We start from the raw sequence: 24,023 nt of genomic DNA, 5'->3' as shown, positions 1-24,023 counted from the left end.
TATTATATTTTATTATATTATATGCATGAGTTAAGTGGGGGGTGGCGGGGGAGGGGGAGGGAGGAAAATAAATTGCATTGACATTTTGTTTTATACTCTCATTAAGGAAATAAATTAAAAAAAAAAAAACGTTATTTTCTTTGCATACGAAAACGATGAGGAAAATTCTCGAACATCATCACTATTTATCGATGGTCGTATAAAAATAAATTTTTTTTTTTTTTTTTCAAAGGTTTTTTCCCTGTCGAAACTTATAAATTAAATATGTGTACGATATAAAATTTAAAAAAAAAAAATAAAAAAAATCTCATTATTTTTATATTTTTTTCACGTTTTTTATTATAATTATTATTATTTTAAAACAGTTTCCGGTTTTTATTTTTTTTTTTTTCATTAATAAATCAAGTACATAGTTCAAGGTGCCTTTAAATATTTGCTTATTTTATTATTATTAATAATAGTAATAATAATAATAATAAACAAGGAAATGTACTGGGTTGATTTTTATGTATTTATCGTGAGAATTTTTTTTTTGTGAATCAAAACATATTCATTAATTACTAAATTTATTATTATTTTATTTCATCCCGAATAAATAAAAATTAAAATGCCCGTCGTCTGCTAATTAGCAAACGACGACAACAACGACTGTTTTTAAAAAATTAATTTTATGTATCACGAATAATTTATGCATTTTTGCAATAGGAAAATTTAATTTGAAAATAATAATAATTTTTTTTATCATGTACGAAAAATAAATAATTAAAAAAAAAAAATCGATATGTCCAAGGTCATCAACTTGCCATTGTCCTATAATAGGGCCAAGGCGTAATTTGGATGTACGATATATATATATATGTAAGATTTTACATCTGACCGGAAGAAAGGACGTTAATAACATAATCATGCCAATTCGATTATGGTATATAGTGACAGGGAGATTAATAATGGGGATACTTTGGGGGGGGGAGGGGAAAAAATTTATTTTTTTTTCCTTATTTTCTCTTTTCTCGTTGTCTTTTTCTTTTTCATTTATACATTCCCTCCAATTTCTCTCTCTCTCTCTCTTTGTATCAGTTAATTACAATCGTTAAAATCTCTAATTCAATTTACCAAAAACAAAATAAAAATCTCTATAATTCATTTTCTTTTTTTTTTTAAATTAAGCACGCGTCACGTGACTTTGTTTACATTTTCAAATTCTCATTAGAATAATTCAACCTCTCGTTTTTTACCGTTGCCAATTTTCCTCCCTATTTCACCTCTTCTCTCCTTCCCCGACACCCTTTCTTTTGCCTCCGCCCCTTTTTTTGTTTCGTGATTGAAATTCGATAAATGATTCTTTCGACACGTTAAAACAGAAAAAAATAATTTGGCAACACGGTATGATAATTTTACGCAATGTCAATTTTCAAATTATTGTTATTATTATTATTATTATTATTATTACATTTTATTTCGTGCAATTGTTGTACCGGTATTTTTCTTTTAACGAATTCGAACGTATATCATTTTAATATTTCGCAATCGTTTTTTTTTTTTTTTTTTTAAATTTATGTTTGCGAATTCAATGATTAGATTAACTACTACTCCCGAAATTTATTCTATCCGTATATTTATTTAAATAATTGTTAAGAATTTTATTACCCGAAGGTAATAAAATTTCGTGACCACTAATTTTTTTTTTTAAATTCAATTTTTATTTTATATTGAATTGAGAATTATCATCGGTCGTATTAAAACAAAAAATTAACGGTTTTGATTTTTCGCTCGAAAGGGGGAAGGGGGGGGGAAAAACGGTTTTCAGGTTTTTTATTGTATAGCGGCACGCATGAAAGTAAATTAATAAACCGGTAAAAAAAAATAAATATAAAAAAACTTACCGTGGGAGTTTTTTCTTATTATCGAAAGTTGTCGCTTACAACGAAGAATAATTAATTTATTAAAAAAAAAAAAAAACTCGTCTGCAAAATTATTTCAATGATAAATACATAAATTCCTAACGTCTTTTGTCGAACATTCTAACCGTTTTTTTGTTGCCGTTCGAACTGAAACGAATCTGTTTGAAATTTCACCTTAGATAATCGGTTAATCAAAACAATGACTGAATAAAAAAAAAAAAAAAAAAAAACAAATTTTTTTAATGACTTTATTCAAAATATTATAAAAAAACAAAAATATTAAATGAGTGATAATTAATAATAATAATAATAATAATAATAATAATAATAATTTATTTTTTACAAAGGTAAAGTTCACTTTAGAAAAAAAAGAAAGTTAATGAAAGAGTAATAAAAAAATGGGGATTGGAAAAGTTAAAAATATTTTTAATTATTAAAATAGTAATAAAACTAAATCGTTTTTATTATTATTATTATTTTTTATTATTATTATCTATAAAAAAAAAAAAATTTCAAAAGGAAAAAAAAAGAACAACTCAAAAACTTACGTAGTAGTCATTTCGTAAGTTGCATCCTTTTTGATTGCGAACGAAAAAAAAAAGATAAAAACGGTTTTTTTTATAAAAAAAGAACAAAATTCCACGAATATCCCGGTGTTCGGTTCAAAATCTAACTGTTAATCGGATTGTTTTGTTTTTTAATCATTCGACTAATAAAAAATGAATGTCAAAAACGAAAAAAAGAAAAAAAAAATGTGAAAGTGATAAGAAATAAAAAAAAAAAGATGCAACAAGGAGAATATCTCCATAAATCAAACATGGCGGAAGTGTCGGTGAAACCGTTCAAGTTCGTCCAATGGCGACACGGGGCAATCGTATGAAAGAGAAATTATTTTCACTTTCTTGTAACGCTCGTTCTTACCTTATTTATTTAATTTTTCTTTTCTTCTTTCTTTCTTTTTTTTTCGTCGTAATAAAGTTAATCGTGATTCGTATTACTACTTTGTTTCATTATATTTTTTTTTTTTCTAAACGTCTACCGTGCGGTTTTTTTTTAAATTAAAAAATTCACTTCGATTTTTTTTTTTTTAATTCGATACAGAATCGTATCATCGATCGATCGATATATCGCGAATCGTTTTCGAAAAAAAAACCGTTAAAAAAATTTTTAATTTTGTGTCTTTTATAATAACAATCGATTTGAAAAAGGTAAGAAATTATTATTATTATTTTTTTTTTTATTAAAGCTCTCCGATTTGCATTTTTTTTTCTTCTGGTTCCACGTCAAAAAAAAAAAAAAAATAGAAAGTTTTAGTGAGACAAAGCTATCGATCGATTTATATAAATAAAATTTTATTTATTTATTTATTTATTTCCCCGACAATAATAATAATAATAATAATCGAATTCATTAATTAAAAAAAAAAAAAAAATCACGTTTTATCATTCGGGATCATCATCATCATCATCGCGTTTGTTGTCAGTCATTAGTAATAAGAACAAACAAACAAACAAACAAACAAACAAAAATTTCGCAACGTTTTTCTAAAGGATAAAAAAAAAGGTCAAAATAAAAGTTTTTTTAATGAGACCGCCGATAAACGTTTGAAATTTTTTTTTTATAGTTAAACAACCGATTATTATTATTATCATTATTATTAAGGATTCTCGTGTGTGTGTGTGTGTGCCTGCGTACCTGAGAAAGTGATTGATTGGAAATTTCAAGTGTCAAGGGCAAAACCTTATAAAAAAATTTACTTTTGTAACAACGACAACTTTTACATTTGTTTTATCCACCTCCAGGTTTATTAATTTTGGTTTTAAACTTTACAGAAATGCAGTAAAATATTTATAAAAAAAAAAAAAAACTAATAATAATAATAATAATAATAATAATAATAATAATAATAATAAAATGAAAAAAGAAGATTCGAACGTGGTATCACATCTCGTTGGTGATTTTGGAAAATGGCAGGCAACGATAAGTTTTCTTCTATCGCTTTTAAAACTTCCCATCGGTTGGTTTCAATTGAGTATCGTTTTTCTCGCACCTGTTACAAATTTTTGGTGCGCAGTACCGAAGGAAGGAAATTCATGGTTCGCGGATATGTCTCCGACGGAAAGAATAAATTATACGATGAATAATTGTGACGTTGAATGTTCCGAATATGCTTTCAACACGACAGTTTTTAAAAGCACGATCATATCAGAGGTGAATAAATTTCCCCCCCCCTTACCCCACCCACCTCCCCCTCCCGAAAAGTTTTCCAGAAGGGTAATAACCGTTACATTTTTTGTTTTTCCAGTGGTTATTGATATGCGACAGAGAACAATTATCAAATGTTGTTCAAATGACTTTTATGTTGGGTGTTTTAATTGGAAATGTTATTTTTGGTATAACATCCGATAGGTAGGTTGTTTTTATCATCATCATTATCATCATCACAAATCCCAACTTTTATTTTAACAATCGACCGACAAATTATTTTCAGGTACGGTAGAAAAATTCCATTAATGATAGCAATAGCTGTGCAAAGCGCAACGAGTTTACTAACGGCATTCGTACCTTGGTTTTTAGGATTTTTATTATTAAGATTCCTTCTAGCAATATCAACCGGAGGAATAATGGTTACTAGTTTTGTATTGTGTAAGTTTATATTAATATCTAATAAAATAAAAGGAAAACAAATGATTCAAAAATTTCCCCCCCCCCTCCCCCGTAGGTATAGAAATGGTCGGTGGAAAATGGAGGACATCAATACCAATATTATATCAAATACCATTCGGTTTAGCAAATTCCATAATGGCGATAATGGCATATTTTTTAAGAGACTGGAGAAATTTAACTTTTACCATGTCGCTCATATCATTGAGTTTCATGTCCTACTGGTGGTAAGAATTTTGGTATAAACATGCGACGAAGAAATGGTTGTTCGATAGTAATGGAAGATGGTTTTCAGGTTGATACCCGAATCACCAAGATGGTTATTGGCAATGGGAGAAAATGAAAAAGCAGCCGACATACTCAACAAAGCGGGAAAAGTTAACGGTTTGAAGTCGAAGGATTTCTACACGGTATTAACATCTTTTAAAGGTTCTTCGGGAGTGAAAGAAGGAGAAGAACCTTCAACGAAATCTCCACCTTTTTTTAAATTATTTCAAACGAAAAGGTTGAGGAGGACGACGTTGTCGTTATTTTTCAATTGGTTCGTCGCAGGTTTGAGCGTTTTCGGTTTTTCACAATACATAAGTTTTATTGGTAAAAACGATGACGTTTTCGTACATTTCACAATCGGTGGTTTGGTAACCATACCTGGAACTCTTTTATGTATATTTTTCGTTAATAAATTCGGGAGAAAGAAAACAATCATTTCATCTTGCGTTATTTACGGATTTAGTTGCATGATGGTTGCGACCGTTCCCTCGGGAGCTTATTCCCACGATTGGCCTAAAATATTTTTTGCGGGCATATCATTGACGGCCATGTCAATAGCTTTTCCAGCACTTTATTTATACGCTGGAGAATTATTACCAACGGTTGCTAGAAATGGAGGATTGGGTGTGTCATCCATGTTTGCAAGAATCGGATCAATGGTTGCACCTTTTGTACTTTCCACGGTACCTCCACGTAACACTTTTTTGTTTTATTCGTTGCTAAATTTTTTTAATAAATATTTATTTTGATTATTTGTCTCCCCTTACAGAGAAATTGGAACGAACACGCGCCATTAATTATTTTAGGTAGTTTGCCTTTCATCGCCGTTTTTTTATTAATTTCCCTACCGGAAACTAAAAATCAAACTTTACCGGATACAATTGAAGATGGTGAAAATTTTGGAAAGTAAGTTAATCATCTCTAAATTTTTAAATTTAAATTTAAATTTTAGTATCAAACGTGTTTATTTACTACTTATAGGAAAATTAAAAATGGCGACGACGTTGAAAATTCAAATGGAAAATTTTAAAACTATTATTTATTTATATTGAGTTAATCGTTAAGGAGGAAAAAGAAAATAGGGACTAAAAATTTCGTCTGCTACTAAGAAGTCACAATTTTTTCACAAAAAAAAAAGAAAATTTCATAAATTATTGTTTTTTATTTTTATATAAAAATAAAATATTATTGTTATTAAATAAAATGTCGAGTAAAAAGTCTTTCATTTGTTTATTTATTTTGTTTAATTCTACTTTTTGAATAGAAAATTATTTGGGGGTCTAAACACCTGAAAATATGATTTCGATGATAATAATAATAGGGTTTCGATAACCTGTAGGTAGTAGGTGAGGTGAAAAAAAAAACCATAGACGCAAGAAGTTTAAATCCTGAATCGTAACCTACTTATACCTTCCAGTAAATAATTAATTATTCAATATGAATCAGGTATTTTTTCCAGACGGAGGAAAAGCCCAAAGTTTTTGTCGATTGTGTAACGACTTTTTTGTCAACTTTTTTTTTTTTTTCAATTGGTGCTTCATAAAAAAATCCGAATTCGAAATTGCTAATTTGTTTGTCGCCTTCATTTCTATTGACACGAGATACATATTCGTGAAATGAATGCATAAATCGATGACGTGTGAACAATAAAATAATTTTAAATATATATATATATAGATATAAATCGTAGGCATAAAAAAAAAAATAACGCACGATTCAATTTAATCTTATTATTTATTCCACGATCGGGTAATCGATTTGAAAATGAAAATGAAAACCAACCATCCACACATAAACGAATTAAAAAGGGAAAGCGTTTGTTTTTTTTTTCTTTTCTTTTGTTTTTATATTAAAATTTCATATAAAACAAGATATAAAACTGGTATATTTAGTTTACGACGAGTCAAAATCAAAGAAATCGCATTAAATTAAAAAAAAAAAAAGAAATTAAATGTAATTTTCTCAATCATCCGTAAATAAAAAAAAGTAAACAAAAAAATAATAACGATCACCGCCTTCTTTGAATTTAAAACTTTATTGAAATTTTTCAAACCCTGATTTAATTAATCAGTTACAAAGATCAGTTCTTAGAATTGATTCGTTCGAAATTCGTTATTTTTATTTTAAAATAAATATAATAAATTTCATGTAGAAAAAGAAGAATTTTAATAAGTGTTGTTTTTTAATTTGTTTGATATTTGATTGTAGTTAATTTAAAATAATTAAAAGATAAGATAATTAATTTACTTTTCCAAGAAATAAATACATTTAATTGTTTGCATTAAAAAAAAAATGTCTAATAAGCATTTGATTAATTCTGTAAATGATTGCGTTCGGGAAAGCATGTACGGTTTTGCCAAATTAAATAAAAATATATCCGTAGATTTTGATAATAATATTGTTTTAAACATGGTAAGCTTAAATTTCAATAAAAAAAAAACTTAAAATAACAATTAAATGAAATATTTTACCCCTCCTTTCCCCTCGTTTAGCGTCTATGCATTTTGGTTTCTAATTTTGCTTTCTAGAAAATTCTTTATATCTTATCTTAAATAAATTTTTTTTTTGTAATGCTTAGGTATTATTATCTAATAAAAAAAACATACGTCGTCAGTTTTTTTATTGTGATAAAATCATTTTATTATGTTTTAGAATGTAGAAAAAAATATGAATAAAATATGTTTAATATCAGGAGGTGGTTCAGGACATGAACCTTTTCCAGCAGGTTATTAAAAAATAATTTATGTAATTTATTATTTAAATTTGTATTCGATAATAAATTAAAATTGAATTGGTGTTTATTTTTTTTAGGTTACGTAGGTACGGGAATGTTAACGGCATCAATTTCTGGTTCAATTTTTGCTTCTCCGCCATCTTTAAATATTTTAAAAGCTATACGTTGGGCTTCGAAAAGATTCGATGAAATTTTATTGATTGTACCAAATTACACGGGAGACGTTTTAAATTTTGGTCTTGCTGTAGAAAATGCAAATTATTATGGTATTCCGGTAAGGGAAAAATGATTGGATTGATTGATTGATTGAAAACAAATTTTTTTACGCGCCATCTTGTTTATTGTTTATACAGGTAAAAAGTTTCGTCGTGGGAGAAGACGTTGCACAAGAAGTTTTCGGTGTTAAAAATAAAACAGGTAAAAGAGGAACTTGCGGTTTGATTTTTATAATTAAAATAGCAGGTTACATGATAGAGAAAGAATACGAAATGAATTCGATAATAAAACATTTAAATGAAATATTAAATTCAATGGCAACAATGGGATTATGTTTGTCATCTTGCAGCAAACCTGGAACCGGAATACTTTTTCACTTGGACGAAAACGAATTGGAATTAGGAGTGGGAGTTCATGGAGAAAAAGGCGTGAAAAGGTTAAAACGATTGACGGCAAAAGAAGGAGTTGAAGAAATATTAAAACGTTTAATCGATTATTTGAATTTGAAAGATGGAGACGAAGTCATCGTCATGATAAATAATTTGGGATCGGTTACACATCTTGAAATTTGGTTGTTGGTAGGAGAAGTGGAAAAACAACTCGAACGATTACGAATAAAAATCATTAAAATTTATTCGGGTTTTTTTTTCACGTCTTTAAACATGAACGGATTTCAAATATGTTTGTTGAAAATGGACGAAAAATATAAAAATTTATGTTTGGATGCATTAAATCATCCGACTAATGCTTCCGCTTGGTCTAACAACATAATAATCGATTCGAAAATTGTTGAAGATGTTGAGGATGTCGAAGAGTTGGAAGATGAAGACATAAATCGATTTGACGATTCGATTCGAGTTTTATCGAAGGAAACCGTTGAAATTTTAAAAGAATGTTTTATCGATATATCGAACGAATTAATCAAAGAAGAAAATTATTTAAATCAATTGGATGGTTATTGCGGTGATGGTGATTGTGGAAGCACATTTAAATCATTAGCATCTGGAATACTTGAAAAAATTATGAAAAACGAATTGAATTTTTCTAATCCGGAAAATTTATTCACGCAATTGTCTTTGATTGTACAAAAAAATGTCGGTGGAACAACGGGTGCACTTTACGGTTTATTTTTCAAAGGTATCAGTCAAGAATTAAAAGAACAACAAATGGAAGACTATGAGAATTTATCGATTGTAGTAGCTAAAGCCTGGAGAAGAGGAATCGAAACGATTAAAAGATACAGCACAGCGAGGATAGGAGATAAAACGATGGTAATCCCAACTCGTACCCAAACGGTCATGCTATACAGCATCTCATCATTGATGAGGACAAATTATTGGTAATAAATGAATAATTTTATATTTTAGCTTGATGGATTGGAAACTGCTTGCGAGAAATTTGAAAAAGAAGTAAAGAAACCATTTTGTAACATGATGAAAGCATTCGAAGGAGCCACTTTGGCATCGGAAAATGCATGCGAAAGAACAAAACAATTGAGTGCCACGTAAAATTGAAAAAAAAAAAAAAAACATTTAATTTTTAATTTTTTTGTTGTTGTTGGTATCATTGATTGTTTTTTATTTTGACAGTGCTGGAAGAGCAAGTTACATCGATCCATTAAAACAAAATACAATAGATCCAGGAACTTATGCTGTTAAAATCTGGATGATGGCTATATTAAACGTTTTAAAAAAAAAAATTTTCCCAACTGAATAATAATTAATTATATTTTAATGTGAAACACATAACAAGGTTTATGTTTTTTTTTTTTTACACACAGTATTATCAAGTAAGTTCATGTTCGTTGAATTTTTTAGGTTTTTTTTTTTTTAGTTACAATGAAAAATAATTTTTCTAATATTAAAATAATAATTCCTAGGATGATGCCAATGACGAATAAATAAATAACGGAACTTATGTCTGATATAGTGACACGTAACCAAGAAGATTTAATTTTTGGTATAGATGGAGGCCAATTATTTAAATATATTCTATGTATGATACCTTCATTTTTCATTCGAGTCAAACTGTAAAAAAGAAAAACAAATTATGATGGCGACAACGATTGATTGATTGATTGATTAATAAATAATTTTTTGTAAATAATAACTCACTGTATAGATATTAATTTTTTATAAGGGCTTCCCTTTTTAAAACCTATGCTCAAATATTCCGTTAAAAACGAACCGCGTAACGGTATTATATTATTTTTACAATATTTCGATACAAATTTCATCTCGTGAAGGATTTTAGGTAAATCGTAAATGAATAAATAAAATTCATCCCTGCATAATTTTTGTAAACATTCCCGTGACGACATATATCGATCCCGGATCAAATTTGATTTTTTTAATTTTTCTTCGAGTTTCGATTCTTTCCATTCGAACGATGTTAAATTTAAAAAATTCTAAAAATATGTCAACGAATTTTTTTATCGGATTATTATTTCATAATAATGACGTCACACACGTACCTCGATATTTAAATCGGATGGTAATGCAAAATCGTATCTCTTATCATTTATCAATTTATTCAATGCGTTCAGGTTCGAATCAGGTTTTGGTATTGTTAGTAGAGAAAATAAAGCGGCGGAAAAGGCGGATGTTAAAACCAAAGCCGTTAAATAAATTGATAAGAAAAAAAGACGACAGGAATAAGATTTTGGTGTTAAATCCGAACCTGAAAAAAAAAAAAAAAGCGAAATTGAATTTTTTTATAAATTGATTGCGGCGGTTATTATTATTATTATTATTATTGTACCTTGAGCACAAACGGCACGAAAAACGACCAATAGTGATTCGTAAAAAGTAAATGAAAAAAAATTTTCCCGAGTTTCGGACGTTTGAAATTTCCAAGCGAACCTGTATAAGACGGTTAAAATTAACGATGAGGAAAATAACCAAATGAGATTAACGATCCAGGTATCGATGCTAAAAGGTTTTAAATAACTATTCCATTCTAATCGACTTCCGTGCCTGTGTCCAAAAGCAAAAAACCTGTACGGAAGAAGAGGAAACTTAATTCGCGAATTAGAAAAAAATTTTCCGAATAATTTTCACTTACTCTGATTTGATTATCGGTTGACTAAAATCCATAAAATTAATATCATTATTATTATATGTAAATTTTCCCAATGCAAAATCGCAACCATTTTGTAAAAATGCATTTTTTACCACCATCGTTTTCTCTTCAAAATATTCTTCCGGAAAATGAGTTCTTGTAACAACAGCAACAGCAACAGCATTAAACAAAAAAAAATTTGTAAATAATAATAATAATAATAATAATAATAATATTAAATTATAAAACTTTGCGTGACGTTCACGTCATTAAATAAAGAGATTGAATTGGATTGGGAAAATTTTTTATTTGAATAAAAATTTATTATTCGTTTACCAAATAATTATCGAAGCCATTTTTTTTTTTTTTTTATTTGATATAATTAATAATAATAATAATAATAATAAAACTTACTTAAAATTTAATCTTTTTTCAAGTTCTTTCCATATTTCGTAAAAAAAACCTTTAAAATGATTCGTGCCATTTTTATGACGTATGATTTCGACAATCGGCGGATTCTATAATTTTATTTTATTTATTTATTAATTAATAATAAATCATTTCCGGTTTGTGATATAAACTTACGTTTCGAATGAGTGAATTAAAAATATGCCCTTTTAAATTATTTCTCCTTTCGTAAAAAGGTTTGTTGATTAAAACGAGACCGAAATTATCCGTCCAATTACCCAAATTAAAAATTTCAATTTTCGACGCCATTTTTATTTTATAGATTTCCGTTATTTTATAAAAATTTTCTTTTTTTTCAATCAATATAAATTCGCAATTGAATGGAATGTAAAAATTATTAAAATTTTCAAACCCATAATTTGATTTTATTAATATAATTAACCACGTGACTATGCATAAATTTTTATTTTCCGACTCATCGAATAACTGTAATAATAATAATAATAATAATAATAATAATCGTTAGGTAAAATTTATTTATTTATTTAATTAAATTAATTAATTAAATACCTTTTTTAATATATTTATATCATCATCATTATTTATTTTAATAACAATCATTGTTTTATAATAACCGTTAACACCGTTTAATAAATTTTTATTTAAATATTCATCGATTTGATTATAATTAAAATATGATTTCATTACGTCATCATTTGCTTCGTAATATTTATTTAAATAATAATAATAATTATCACTTTCGTTATTTTTATTTATTATTAAATAATTTATTCCATATTTTTTTGACAGAGATGATGTTATCCTTATTTCTCTATCAATAACACTCATTTCCGGTTTTACTAATGTTATTTTTAATATAAAAATTATTAATAATTTTAACATCATCATCATCATCATCATCTATATGATTTTATATAATCTATAAATAAAACATAATAATAATAATAATAATAAATGATTTCAATGTTTTTACACCGAACACTCATACAGAACTATTTACAAAAAAATATTCATCCCCCAAAATTTTTTTTACAAAAAAAATATTTTGGAAAGAATTTCCGTTTTTTTACCTGCGCACAAATGTCAAATAAAAACTTAATTAAAAAAAAAGGAAAAATTTAATAAAATTACAAACATTATTTGATTGTATGTAATAATTTATTATTATTATTATTATTATTATTAATTAAAAACATTTATAATTGTATTCACAGCACCTTAAAGTTTTTTTCATTATTATTATTATTATTACTTATTAATTTTTGGTTTTTTTGCTTTCTTTTTTGAATTAACTTAATTTAAATTATTTTTAAATATGCATTACCTTATTTTTATATATAATATATATATTTAACTACTATTTATAATATTTAAAAAAAAAAGAATTTTTTTTTTTTGTTTACTAATTACAATGTATAATAATGATTTAACAGATAATAAATTATGATATAATATATATATATATATATATAATAAATAATTAAAAGCACTGTAAGAAATTATGTCAGATTGAATCTTTCGACTTTTCTCATATCATATGCAAAAGTGTAGTAGTAGTAGTAGATGAAAACATATACAAATCGATCAATGTGTGTAATATATTCTTATCGTGCTGAATTTTATGATTTCTTATGGGTAACTAGAAAAAAAAATTTTGGTAAATAAATAAATAAAATACTTTTGAATATGAAGAATAATCAGATTCTTACATTATACAATTGTTATTATCATTAAGGATTAAACTTTTTTCTTTGATGCTTTTGCATTTTTCTCTTTCGATTTAGGTTTTTCACCACCGGAGAAGAAAGAAGTAATAACTTCTGACATTTCTGGCATGTCATATTTCATTGAATTGTTTAATAATTCCATATCCTGAAAAAATATAAAACATAACATTTAAGTTTTGAAAAATAAGTATGGTAAGTTTTATGTTATAAAAAAAAGTTCTTACCCTTCTGGCTTCTGGATCGTTCATGACTTTGGGTATTATCATAATTAATAATAAAGGTAAGACCATCATTAGGACCTGTAATTTAAAATAAATATCAATTTTAATGAGATGATAAAATAATAAATATTACAAAAAATAATTGTTTGAATTGTTACCATCGGGCTGAAAAGAAAGTCTGTAGCTCTCCACTGCTCTCGAACTTGGAAATATTTAAATCTTGCTAATGGTTTCATTTTAAGAGGATAAGGTAGTTGAATGACTTTTGATGTTTGAACAAAATTTACTTTTCTTGCTCTAAATTTTCCTTTAAAATTAATTTCAACTCTAACTGGTTCGAATGAGTAATCAGGATGAACTGCTTCAATTATATATGAACCAGAAGGAACATTACTAATTACAAAATTACCATCTGCCCTAGAATCAAAAATTAAGTATTTAAATAATAAAAAACTCTTATTTGTATTGTACGGGCGCTTAGTTTTCGATCATTATAACAATAAAAAAAATTTTTTTTTTTTTTTTGAATACCTGAGAAATCCTCTGTATTCACCCCCATTACCCATTATTCGTGTTTGTATTTGCCAATCTTCTACGAGGCCATTGCTTAAAATGGGATCCGGAGGATAAACTTTTCCTTCAATTGAATATAATTCTGTACTAGGTTGTAATGATTCGTCTGTTGATGCATTGTCAATCAAAAATATTAAATTAAATGCTATCAAAATCACTTTATTTTTCATTTTTAGGTAAATTTTTACTTTAAGTCGTGGTCCTAGAATAATTTATGCCTCCTATAAATATCATGACCCTGAAGGCAACCATTACTTAGTATGTAGTATTCTGAAAAAATATGAGAATCGTTAATGGAATTTTATAGTAAAATTGAAGTAAATGTTCCAAAAAAATTTATTTTGGCATGTTAGCTTTGCATTTGCCTGTTATATTGAAAAGTTTATTTTGTGTAAATGATCTAGGTGTATTTTATAATGACGGTAAGTCATTATCTTGTTTGACAGCTACCTCGAAATAAGTTGTTTTTTTTTTTTTTTAATTTCAAATTTTACTAATTTTATATGTAGTACTGGTACAATTATTCGTTCAAATATCAGTTATTATAATTTATTTTATTCACGGGCATAACTTTAACTTTAATTTTTATATTTCAGTTAAATTCAATTAAGTCCGATTAGCAAGTTAAAACATATATGTTACCCCTAATATTGAGGTTATAATAAAAAAAAAAAATTACGTTTGTTTTGACAACTATCAACATTGTTTAGGGTGATGACTCATTTAAGTATAGCGGTTAGGTATAGCATATTTTCAAAAATTAGGTATTTTCATTTTTTTTTAATTTTTAACGAATTTAAAAAAAATATATATATATATTTATGATCATTACTTTTTAATACTTAAAAAATTCAAGGACATGCCATTTCATTCAATGTGTATTTCAAAAGTAAAAGTTAAATCATTAAAATGTTTATAATAAAAATTTAACAAAACTTTCTTGAAGTTAATTTAATGCAATTATTTTTTATTTTAACAGTAAAATTTTACTATTTAACAATACAGTATGATTTTTATTTTAAAAGTTGGATTTTATTTTTTCATTACAGTAATTAGTCAAAAGATTTTTTAATGCAATGGCAGAAGAATGTAAAATACCTGTAATACATAGTAGAAGTGCTTCTCAAGCTTCTACAAATTCAACATTATCATCTAGATGTGATGGAGGAGGTGATGCTTCCCAAGTTCTAAACAATGTGCAAATTAGACGTACTTCAAAAATATATGGAACACCTGCTCGAAAAGCCAAAAGAATTCGTTTCTTTAGAAATGGTGACAGGTAAATTATTATACTTATTTACTTTGGTTAATGAATCTTTTCCTAAAAAAAACTTTAATTTTTATTTCTTTTGATTGTCTTTTTTTAAAGATTTTTCAAAGGGGTTGTTATGCCAGTTACTCCAGAGAGATATAGATCTTTTGATAGTTTACTCTCTGATGTCACCCACACACTGAAAGATCATGTAAATTTACCAAATGGTGTGAGAGCTTTATATACATTAGATGGAAATAAGGTGAGCTATTTAAAATAAGTTATTAAGGTAAACTAAAACATAGAAAGTAAATTCTGCAAATCACATTATACATGTATTTTTTATTTTTATATAAATTATTCTTTTTTAAAGATTTCCGATATTGATGACCTAGAAGATGGAAAATGTTATGTTTGTTCTGGACAAGGAGAAACTTTTAAACGTATCGAATATTTGAATTTGTCTTCTAGAAAAGTAAAACCGAGTAAAACATTTGGAGGTAAATTTTTTATTCTTATTTTTATAAGAGTTGAAATTTTATTTTGTGTGATACCTCCTAATTTATAAGTTTACTCTAATGTGATTCTGTGTACCTGATAACCACATCATTTATTTTATTTACAGTTATTACAGGTATACGCCTAGATGTAAATAGTAGTCCAAGAGTTCCCAAAACTCCTTCAGATTTTATAAGGCCAAAAGTTGTGACTTTAGTGCGTAGCGGAACGAGACCTAGAAAAATAATTCGTTTGCTATTAAATAAAAGAAATGCGAGATCTTTTGAACACGCATTATCCAGCATCACGGATGCTGTCAAATTAGATACCGGAGCCGTGCGTAAAGTTTACAATATGGCGGGAAATCAAATATACGCTCTACAACAATTTTTCGAATTTGAATCGGTTTTTTTTGTGTACGGTTCGGAAAGATTCAATCCGGATGATTTACACTTGGATTCTGAAGGTTTTAAATAATTGTAATTTTTGTTAAAAAAAAAAAAAAAAAGTATAATTTACCTTTTTCACCATTAAAAAAAAAAATAAATAATTTTTGTTTTTTTTTTTTTCTCCAGAACATAAAGCAATTCAAGCGCACAAAAAAGGATTTACGAATAGTAGGAGGTCAGGTTTAATGAACGAAGGAAACGGTAAAAAAAAAAAATTTTTTTTGACATGACATAAGCTAATAATAATAATATTGATTCGACATTATTTTATTATTAAAGCTTTAGGAAGCACTCGTAAAATATCAATGAAAAGAGCTTTAAATCAATCCAACGACCAAAGAGACGTAGAACCCATAGTACCATCTCAAATCGGATTAAAATATAAAATCGGTAAAATAATTGGCGATGGAAATTTTGCTGTCGTTCGACGATGCATCGATAGGCAAGTTAAAATCGATGTATGAGTTTATAAGAGGTTTGTTTCGAATTATAACAATTAATAATTTTCTAATTTGATTCGTGTAGATTGTACGGTAAAGAGTATGCCGTGAAAATAATTGACAAATCAAAATGGAAGGGAGAACATCAGATAATCGAAAACGAAGTTGAAATATTGAGAAAAGTTAATCATCCGAACATAATTCAACTTTTGGATGAATACGATGATGCCAACGAACTTTATTTGGTCATGGAATTAGAGGTGATGATCATTTAATTTTATTTATATTATAAACACTTTATTAATTTTTATTAAATTAAAAATTTTTTTTTTTTTTTTTTTTCCGGTGAAAGGAGGGTGACTTGTTCGATGTGATTGCGAGTTCGAAAAAATTTCCCGAAGACGAATCACGATTGATGATTAAACATTTGTCTTCCGCATTGGCATACCTTCACAATCGCCGAATAGTACACAGAGACATAAAACCGGAAAATTTGTTGGTACGATTAGACGAAAATAAAAAAGTTAGGTCGGTTAAATTGGGAGATTTCGGACTCGCACAAGTCGTTACGGAACCCTTGTATTCGGTATGCGGAACGCCGACTTACGTGGCACCAGAAATTTTATCCGAATCGGGATACGAATTAAAGGTCATTACAACAACAAAAAATTGGATTTTCAATTGCAATTTCAATTTACATTTTTATTTACAAATTTTAAATTTGCAATTTTAAGGTTGACGTTTGGGCTGCCGGAGTACTTCTTTACATTCTTTTATGCGGTTACGCACCGTTTAGAACGAGTTCAAACGATCAAGAGGATTTATTCGATAAGATATTAACGGGAGAATTTGAATTTAATTCCCCATATTGGGACGATATATCATCATCGTCAAAAAATCTCATATATAACATGTTGCAAAGGTTTCCGGAAGTTAGGTACTCGGCAGAAAACGTTTTAAATCATCCGTGGCTCTCGGTAGGTGTGTTTATAATAAAACTTTTTACCGGGTTTGATTATTTTAAATTTTTAAATTTTTTTTTTAGGCACACGAAACGGACGATTTAAACGATTGCATATTGGATACGAGAAAACAAACGAGTTCTAACATAAGTTTACCAACATCTAGGTACGCAGAAATCGACAGATCTCAATCTCTCAATTCAAATTGTGGCTCGTAAATCGGATTAGATTTCGGTAAATTAAAATGAGGGGGTGGGAAAAAAAAAAAAACACAAAAAAAAAAAAAAAAAAATTTGTTTAAAATATGATGATGATGATGATGAATAGAAGTAGAAATAATAAATAAATATATATATAATAACACTTACTATATTTAACAAAATGATGTAAAATTAATAATATGCTCAGTATTAAATTTTCCTAACAGCAAAAAAAGAATTTCAAAAGAAAAAATAATAATAATAATAATAATTAATTAATTAGGAAAAATAATATATATATTTTACTAAGTTTTTTTTTTTTTTTTTTTTTTTTTCCTTTTTTTTAAATAAATATTTGTTTACAATGAGATTTTTTAAATTTTTTTTTAAAATAAAATTTTTAATATGGTTTAGAAAGGATATGAGAATGCTAGTGCAGTAAATTAATTTTTTTCTTACATTTATAAAAATCGTGCTTTTTTTTTTAGGAATAATACATTTTTTAATAATATTTTAATAATAACATTTAACAAATTCAATTCAAATTGTACACAATGTAAAAAATTAAATGAAAATAATTGTATCGAGTTTTGTAGATAGATATCATTATTTTTTTATATAAAAAAAATTTTTTTTTTTTTTTACATAATTTTGTATTTTAGCCTTATACGGGGAAATTTCACATTGCGGATTGCGTGTCAAGTGCAATTTAGCAATAGATTTTGTTAAAATTTTTCTTAAAAAAATTAACTAATAAATAAGTAATGAAATTTATCAAAAAAAATAAATAATTATCTTTTTTTTATAAACTGTTTTGTTTTGAAATATAACAAAATCCTAAATTTACCGTTTTTAATAACGTTATATTAAAATAAAAATTAGTCTTTTAAATTTATAGGCTTACTATAAGGTTTAAGGTTTGGCAAGAATAATTTCTTAATAATAAAATATTTTAAAAGGAGGTTTTTCGAAGGAAAAAAGAAATTATTTTTGGATCAGTTACATTTTATTTGCCGCCATTTTAACTGAATTATTAGCAGACGACGCATAATTTTTTTTTTTATCCTACCAAAAATGGCGTCTCTCACACGATTTTCCAGAACAGCTAATTTGTTAAGTAGAAAAACTTTTGAATTCAATAATGTAATTCGTGGTTCTTTTGCAAGAAATTTTGTTTTACCACCTGAAAAACCAAGATCGGCTGCTGTAAGTTTTTTTATTGAATATTTTAAACCATTTTATATGAGTTTTTTTTTTTTTGTCTCCCATAAATTTTCACAAATTTTTTATTATGTTCAAAAATCATGTAAAATTTGAATATTTATAAACTTGAAATTTCCGATTCAATTTTAATTATCTTATTTTAAACCAAATTGGTTATTATAATTACTTGTATAACTAATAATGAGTAAATTTTTGTTATTTATAAAATGGTGTTTAAATGTAGCCAAGATAAATGATTATGTTTACTGTGATTTAAAATTTAATTCACCAACTTGTTTCCTCCTTTTTAACCTAATTGCAAATTTATAATAATAGAGTTAAACAAAACATACAGATATTTAATGTATAAATATTGTCTACTTATTTTCAGGCTACAGGTGCTAGATTTTTATGGATTTGTGCAATTGTGTACGGTCCAGCATTTTATATATGTTATCATATACCAGATTATCAAAATACTAGAAATCTAGAAGAATAGAAAAATGTTATGCCGAATGTAATTTGTTAAATTACATGTTTTCTTATAGTGATAATAATAATAATAATTTGTAGATATGATAATTTAAAATATAAGAAAAAAAAAAAAAAAACTTTCAAAACTTTTTGTCATTCTTTTATTTTCCCTAACAAATTCAATTATTGTGTAAAAACATTCGAGTAACCTCATTTTTGTCATGTGTTTTGTTGATAAATTTTAATTAATGGTATTTTTGCCTTTACAATTTATTATATTAATTTTTTATTGATTTAAATTTTAATTATTATTTTAAATTTAAAAAATTCGCGAATTTTTAGTAAAGTAAAAAGAACAAAACAAAAAAAAACAAAAAAACTAAACAAAAGAAAATCGAATTGATTGATGCCAATCGATTTTGAATTAAAAAGTTTAAAATGAATTTTGTAAAATTATTTAATAAAAAATTATTATTAAATCCTTTAGGGGTTGATGCTAAAAGGCAAACACATTTTTTAATCGCTTGTCGAGAAAAACCATTTACAACTATGGTAAATATTAATATTTATATAATTAAATAAATTATTATTATGGTAGTATAATTAAATAACATCACTAACAATATATTTATATATTTTAAATGCAGGATTACGTTTGTCAAATGACATTTTATTTGGTTTCTATATTTGCTTATCCAATATATGTACTATTCGAGTCAAGGGAATATATACAGAAAAAATGATAAAAAAAATATATATATATATAAAAGCATTTTAAAAGAACAACGTATAATGTCGTTAATAAACTAAATGTAATTGTTATTATTATATTAATTAAAATAAAATTCATCATTTAAAAAACATTATGAATGCATTGATATATTAAATATTTATAAGAAAAATAATTTCATGTATGAAAAATGGCAATTGAAGACAAAAAAGATTTTAAATAAAAAATGATTCGAATTAAACATTTTGAATAATTGAATTGATTTCGTGTTCTTTTATCCAAAGGTAAATAATTTTTTTATATAGTTTACGGCTTTCAATGACCGAAAGGGGATCGATTGGAGTAGTTGCACGCAAATCTAAATGATGGGCAGCTTCTGGTATGAGGACAACTTTTATTGTTTTAGAATTAACTTTTAAAACTCCACCACCTGCCCATGGATCCAATAAACCATTGCTATAAAATAATAGGGAAAAAGTTTTTATTATTACCCAAGGTATAAAGGTTTCACAATAATCATCATCATCATCATTATCATATACCTGAATATAATATTAGAAGCCGTTGATAAATCTTTTCCACCGTAAAGTTTTTCAATTAAATATGGTTTAGGTGTAACTTTCCATTTTTTTTCACATTCATGGGTAAATTTCAATAAATCCCATTCTTGCGGTTCGAACATGTCGGTGTTGCCATTTTGACACATCGGCATTACCATTTCCGTACAAGCCTAAAATAAATTATTTATGCGAATGTCTTAATCCTTTAACAATAAATAAAATAATAAATGGATTAATAACGTACCTGATAATCCCACAAGTCGGCTCCCAAAGATGGCGTACTATCGTCAAAATTTAAACATTTCGATGATCCCGTATAATTAAAATACACCGTAACGCTTTTATAAAGTAAATTTAATAAATCTTTACCCGTTGCCGTTGTATTTTGTAATTTTTTACAAAATTTTCGTATCGGATATCCCGGTAATGGCGTTAAAAAATTCGTTGGATAAGGATAATTAACCATTGCTAAATTATTGTAAACGTCGGATAACCAATTTTTAAGATCCCTCACGTCCGTTGAATTTTTTAACGGTCTACATAATTTCCATTCGTTCGTAATCCATTTTAATCCATCTTCTAAAATTATTTTAATCAAATTAAAAACTTTAATAATGTTTTTCATCTTTTTCTTTTATTAAATACAAACTAACCGTTCGATGTAATATTATTAATAATATTCCAAGATCTTCTTATGTTAAACGAACACGATTTATTTTCAATTTCAAAATCGGAAGTAACTATTCTTGAAAAAACATCGCAAGGTGTTAAACCGGTAAACTGCCATATTGGAGCAGAAGACGCAATCGCTCTAAGGGATTCAATTTTTACATATTTCAAACCGCTTGATACATTATTATATATTTATTAATAAATAAATTTTTTTTGTTACCCCGCCACCATGTGAGGATATTTCATTCTTATATAAGCTGCTAACATTCCTCCATAGGATCCCCCAAAAGCAATGACGGGATTTTTATATGATTTATTATCGTTCCACGTAAGGTGAGCTATTAAATCCACATAATCGGCCAAAGCTTGTTCGGATGTTAAATATCCTAAATATTTTGGATCCTTCGCACCCCCAAAAAAAAGAAAAAATTATTAACATAAGTCGGTGTGGGGGGAGGAGGGGGAGAAGGGAGGGGTGGTATATCTCACAGAAAATGTTTTGTTTCCATAAGGAAGAGATTTTCCATAATAACGATGTTCGGCAAATATTAAAAGAGCATTAAATTTCGGTGCTATTTCCCACATAAATCCCTAAAAAAAAATTTAAAAAAAAAAAAAAAAAGTATTTGTTGTCGTTGTAATTTTCCTCTGGAAAAACATAATAATAATAATAATGATAATAATAACTCACCGTATTTTGTGCAAAAACTTCAATGTCTCCTTCATTTCCGGTATAAAAAAAAATGGGACCCGTTTTATTATTCCAATAAGTATCATTTATTAAATATCGAATATTAAAAGTTTCATTTGTAACAAATGAAAAATGATCCACCTAAATAATAATAATAATAATAATTAATTAATTAATTAAAAGAGATTTTTTTAATTTTATTAAAACTTTATTTATTTAATTATAAATAAAAACCATAAAGTATTAATTAAAAACTTTTATTAAAAAGAAAAAAAGTTTTTTTATTTTAATAAAAAAAAAAAAAAAGGAAAAGAAAATTATTTATTTATTTATTTATTTATGGTTATACATAAAAAAGAAAAAAAATTTTTTTAATATTTTATTAGATAGAAAAAAGTTAATAAAAATTCAAATATATTCATATAAATAAGAAGAAGCAGAAGCAGAAGAAAAAAAAAAATTAATAAATTTATTTATGTGCGTCACACAACAGGCAGGTTTATTATATATTGATTTTATTTTTATTGCAAAATTTAAATAAATAATTTTTTTTTTAAATATTTATTATTATTATTGTTTTCGTTTGACACACACGACACGCGCACGCACACACACACACACAATAGGATTTTATCGTGAATAAATAAAATGATATTAAATTTACATAATTAATAAATAAATAAAAAACAATAAAATTACTATCAACTTACGGACACGGTAAATTTTTTTATTACGTATTCATATCCATTAACAATAGAATAATAATAATAATAATAATAATAATAAATAATAAAATCCTTTCGACATCATGTCAAATCGTAAAATATGTGTGAGTGAGAGAGAGAAAGAGAGAAACACACACAAATTTATTAAGAATTTAAAAAAAAAAAAAATCGACGATTTGTTGTTATAGTTCAAAGGTCAAACTTTGATTAATAATAATAATAATAAATATTTTAATATGTCATCATCGTAACGATTATCAATAATTTATTATTATTATTATTATGGGAGTAAAATTAAGTCTCTATTGAAAAGATGATTAAAATATTTAAGAAAAATTTTTTTTTATTAAATTTTTTCATTCAATCCTCTTCCTCTTTCTTCCCCTCTCTTCTTCTCCTCCTGGTCTCCTCTTTTGGTTAATGAAAAAGGAAAGGAAAAAAAAGGAAAAGAAAAGAAATGAAAGAAAGCCTGTTTAATTTTTTTTTTTTTTTTTATTGTAATTTTTTTTTCTATTTTGTCCCTGGTTTTTTATTTTTTAAACAAAATTTAAAATTTAATCATCATCACAAACCATTAAAGATTGTTATTATTATTATTATTATTATCAATATTATTAATTCACTAAAATTTAATTAAATATCTACATAATTAAAATATAGCTTAAGGATTTTTTTATTATTTATTAATATTAATAGAAAATTTAATAATGACTAAAATATAAGTTTATATATTATTATTATTATTATTATTATTATTATTTTAAATATATAAATATAATTTACCCGTTTGTTTTCATTCTTTGGTTAATAAGATTTTATTTATTTATTTATTTAAAACTAATTTTTTAATAAATACATATATATAAAGTTTTGAACACTTTATTTATTTATTTATTTAAACAAAAGAATTTAGTAAATTTAAAACATAATTATAAAATTATTTTAAATGGAAAAAAAAACATGATTGTTTTATTATTATTATTATTATTATTATTATTATTATTATTATTATTATTATTATTATTATTATTATTATTATTATTATTATTAGTTTTTGTCCGTTACATTTTCTGGAATTTTACTTTTTTAAAAAATTTTTTTTTTTGTAAATCCTTTGAGAATTTCAACGCACAGCATCATCATCATCATCATCACGACTTCCTCTTTTCTATAATTTTTTTTTCCAAATCTCTCTCTCTTTCTCTCTCTTCTTTACATCCCGGGATTTTATTAAAGTTTTATAATTGTTATCATCGTAACGAATAGGGGGAGGGGGAAAAAAGGAAAAAAAGGAAAAAAAGGAAAATTCATTAGTAACTCAATATAACAACATTTATTCATATATAGTCTTCATTAAAAAATTTTTCCTCCT

The 24,023-nt window shown here is 25.9% G+C and overlaps 7 protein-coding genes across 7 annotated transcripts; 4 read left to right on the top strand and 3 right to left on the bottom strand.

The window, feature by feature from the left end:
- Positions 1-3,815: 3,815 nt before the first annotated feature.
- Phum_PHUM106080 (organic cation transporter, putative) lies at positions 3,816-6,234 on the top strand (the record flags this gene model as incomplete). Its single annotated transcript, XM_002424024.1, has 8 exons — positions 3,816-4,112; positions 4,207-4,310; positions 4,393-4,547; positions 4,624-4,792; positions 4,861-5,518; positions 5,605-5,741; positions 5,817-5,838; positions 6,175-6,234. 8 exons carry the CDS (start codon positions 3,816-3,818, stop codon positions 6,232-6,234), a joined length of 1,602 nt encoding a protein of 533 aa, XP_002424069.1.
- An 893-nt stretch (positions 6,235-7,127) lies between these two features.
- Phum_PHUM106070 (Dihydroxyacetone kinase, putative) lies at positions 7,128-9,501 on the top strand (the record flags this gene model as incomplete). The annotated part of the gene is made up of 6 exons (XM_002424023.1): positions 7,128-7,247; positions 7,488-7,560; positions 7,647-7,843; positions 7,923-9,056; positions 9,153-9,289; positions 9,375-9,501. The coding sequence occupies 6 exons, from the start codon at positions 7,128-7,130 to the stop codon at positions 9,499-9,501; spliced, it is 1,788 nt and encodes a 595-aa protein (XP_002424068.1).
- A 394-nt stretch (positions 9,502-9,895) lies between these two features.
- Positions 9,896-11,562, bottom strand: Phum_PHUM106060 (uncharacterized protein; the record flags this gene model as incomplete). The annotated part of the gene is made up of 6 exons (XM_002424022.1): positions 9,896-10,192; positions 10,259-10,464; positions 10,555-10,781; positions 10,849-11,001; positions 11,260-11,308; positions 11,427-11,562. 6 exons carry the CDS (start codon positions 11,560-11,562, stop codon positions 9,896-9,898), a joined length of 1,068 nt encoding a protein of 355 aa, XP_002424067.1.
- Positions 11,563-13,011: 1,449 nt separating this feature from the next.
- Positions 13,012-13,965, bottom strand: Phum_PHUM106050 (uncharacterized protein; the record flags this gene model as incomplete). The annotated part of the gene is made up of 4 exons (XM_002424021.1): positions 13,012-13,146; positions 13,226-13,300; positions 13,381-13,639; positions 13,754-13,965. The coding sequence occupies 4 exons, from the start codon at positions 13,963-13,965 to the stop codon at positions 13,012-13,014; spliced, it is 681 nt and encodes a 226-aa protein (XP_002424066.1).
- A 906-nt stretch (positions 13,966-14,871) lies between these two features.
- Positions 14,872-17,624, top strand: Phum_PHUM106040 (serine/threonine-protein kinase DCAMKL1, putative; the record flags this gene model as incomplete). The annotated part of the gene is made up of 10 exons (XM_002424020.1): positions 14,872-15,074; positions 15,165-15,309; positions 15,421-15,547; positions 15,682-16,011; positions 16,121-16,195; positions 16,280-16,452; positions 16,536-16,694; positions 16,787-17,083; positions 17,169-17,415; positions 17,563-17,624. 10 exons carry the CDS (start codon positions 14,872-14,874, stop codon positions 17,622-17,624), a joined length of 1,818 nt encoding a protein of 605 aa, XP_002424065.1.
- Positions 17,625-18,670: 1,046 nt separating this feature from the next.
- Positions 18,671-19,298, top strand: Phum_PHUM106030 (uncharacterized protein; the record flags this gene model as incomplete). The annotated part of the gene is made up of 2 exons (XM_002424019.1): positions 18,671-18,802; positions 19,191-19,298. 2 exons carry the CDS (start codon positions 18,671-18,673, stop codon positions 19,296-19,298), a joined length of 240 nt encoding a protein of 79 aa, XP_002424064.1.
- A 941-nt stretch (positions 19,299-20,239) lies between these two features.
- On the bottom strand, positions 20,240-22,674 carry Phum_PHUM106020 (Lysosomal Pro-X carboxypeptidase, putative; the record flags this gene model as incomplete). Its single annotated transcript, XM_002424018.1, has 9 exons — positions 20,240-20,459; positions 20,546-20,733; positions 20,808-21,142; positions 21,217-21,374; positions 21,456-21,637; positions 21,725-21,826; positions 21,927-22,067; positions 22,591-22,624; positions 22,661-22,674. The coding sequence occupies 9 exons, from the start codon at positions 22,672-22,674 to the stop codon at positions 20,240-20,242; spliced, it is 1,374 nt and encodes a 457-aa protein (XP_002424063.1).
- Positions 22,675-24,023: the final 1,349 nt, after the last annotated feature.

Source organism: Pediculus humanus, genomic scaffold, assembly GCF_000006295.1.
Source record: "Pediculus humanus corporis 1103172107457 genomic scaffold, whole genome shotgun sequence".
Lineage (NCBI taxonomy): Eukaryota > Metazoa > Arthropoda > Insecta > Psocodea > Pediculidae > Pediculus > Pediculus humanus.
Note: the sequence above shows the minus strand (reverse complement) of the source record. Positions and strands in the feature narration are given on the sequence as shown.